We start from the raw sequence: 1,461 nt of genomic DNA, 5'->3' as shown, positions 1-1,461 counted from the left end.
AAGAATCCAATATCCCAATCTTGCAACAGGAAATGGAATCCTTGACTTAAAACAACAAGGGACTTACCATTGTATCCTTCTAGGACAGAGTCAATGATAGGTCTTGCAGTTAAGTTATAGACATCCAGCTGTTTACTCTCTGGTCCAAACACTGTGTCAAACGTAAATGTCTTGGGAGGCTCATTGGATGAGTCTGTTTTATGAACAGTTATAGTTCCTCTCATTTCATCTACATTGACTGCCATTTTGTAGCCTGTAGCTTTCTCTCGTTCATTAAGAGGCCGGCATCGAACAACCACCTTGACATTATCACAGCTCTCTGGCTTGTCCAGCTTCTCAGGCTTGTTGATCTGCGATTATTAAAAAAGAAAAAAACCCCTATACACAGGCTGTTACACTATTGTTAACATACATGTGTGTTTAAACACAAACACTGTTGAATCAACTCAAGTCGATGCATACATCTCCATCAGATCATGAACTCAGGGACTTAAAACCAGAACTGGTTTATCATTAAAGCTGAGAGAATCATGCACACTAATTCAGTCAATGCCATCTTCTTCTGCTTGCTAACGTGGAAAGTGATCAAGTGAAACTTGAGAATTTCACATTCAACATCATCTATTAATTTCTTCAAGAAACAAGTTCATCCTTGCAAACAATCTGCAAGCAGTTTGTTGGAAGCCGGTGCAGTCGTGCCATTCTTTTACATTAACACTGACCCTGCTCTCTCACTGGAGCACACGTCTCAAACCTTACAGATGACATAAGCAGATATCAGTGAGCACTGGCTGAAGGGAGTTAATTTAAGCTACAAGCTTCAGTGTACTTGCTGAATTTTAATCATTTAGAAAATTCAAATGCTGTGTTATAAAAACTCACAAACCTTCTCTTTCATGAAGTAGTTACCAACACTAATTTTGAAGCACCACTGATTAATTTCACGTCACATGCTTCTCCTGATTAAATAAATCTAAACTCCATTTGATCTAGTGAAGTCTAAGACGCTACCCTTGAGGATAGGTGCTGTAGCTGAGCGTTTAACTACTTCTAAAGCAGCTGTCTTGGATGTCAACAAGAAACAAATCCTGTTTCTAGGCACCTCTCCCACCAGCTGCCACCTGCCTAGATTCCTCTCAGGCCTCAGCAGCGGCCAGAAACAGCTTCTGTTGCTCTGGTGAAAGCAGAGAGCCGATTAGTCTCATCTTGGTGGAGGAGGGAGCCCACACTCTTATTCTACAACCGTAGGTGCATGAGCCTTTCCGAAATCAGCTTCAGAATTAGTGAGTCACGGCGAGCCCCACACCACCTCTCCATTGCGCTGTCACGCACAGCCTCCCCGAGGAAAGCACGCCGGCCGAAACGCCGCCCGAGCCCGCGCTGAGCAGACACCCCCACTCCTCCTGCCTGGCACTGCCCCGGTCAGGGCCGTTTGCCTCACCGGGCTCCGCGGTGGCAGCG

General features: G+C 44.8%; 1 protein-coding gene across 5 annotated transcripts in view; it reads right to left on the bottom strand.

Annotated features, from left to right (window-relative positions):
- Window positions 1-1,324, bottom strand: part of KIF3A (kinesin family member 3A) — an 18,519-nt gene extending 17,195 nt beyond the window's left edge. For 2 of the 5 annotated variants that reach the window (XM_035902518.1, XM_035902525.1), the window contains exons 1-2: window positions 1,310-1,324; window positions 68-350 (exon numbers count right to left, since the gene is read on the bottom strand). In XM_035902518.1, the coding sequence (XP_035758411.1) occupies window positions 68-245 (178 nt within the window). In that variant the 5' untranslated portion in view covers window positions 246-350; window positions 1,310-1,324. Of the gene's footprint in view, window positions 1-67; window positions 351-1,309 lie in introns of those variants that run through there. The other 3 variants (XM_035902542.1, XM_035902531.1, XM_035902535.1) reach the window with 3 other exon arrangements.
- Window positions 1,325-1,461: the final 137 nt, after the last annotated feature.

Source organism: Egretta garzetta, unplaced genomic scaffold (genome assembly GCF_000687185.1).
Source record: "Egretta garzetta isolate BGI_Z169 unplaced genomic scaffold, ASM68718v1 scaffold1, whole genome shotgun sequence".
In the NCBI taxonomy this organism is placed as follows: domain Eukaryota; kingdom Metazoa; phylum Chordata; class Aves; order Pelecaniformes; family Ardeidae; genus Egretta; species Egretta garzetta.
The sequence above is the reverse complement of the archived record's forward strand: the minus strand, read 5'-3'. Positions and strand labels throughout refer to the sequence as shown.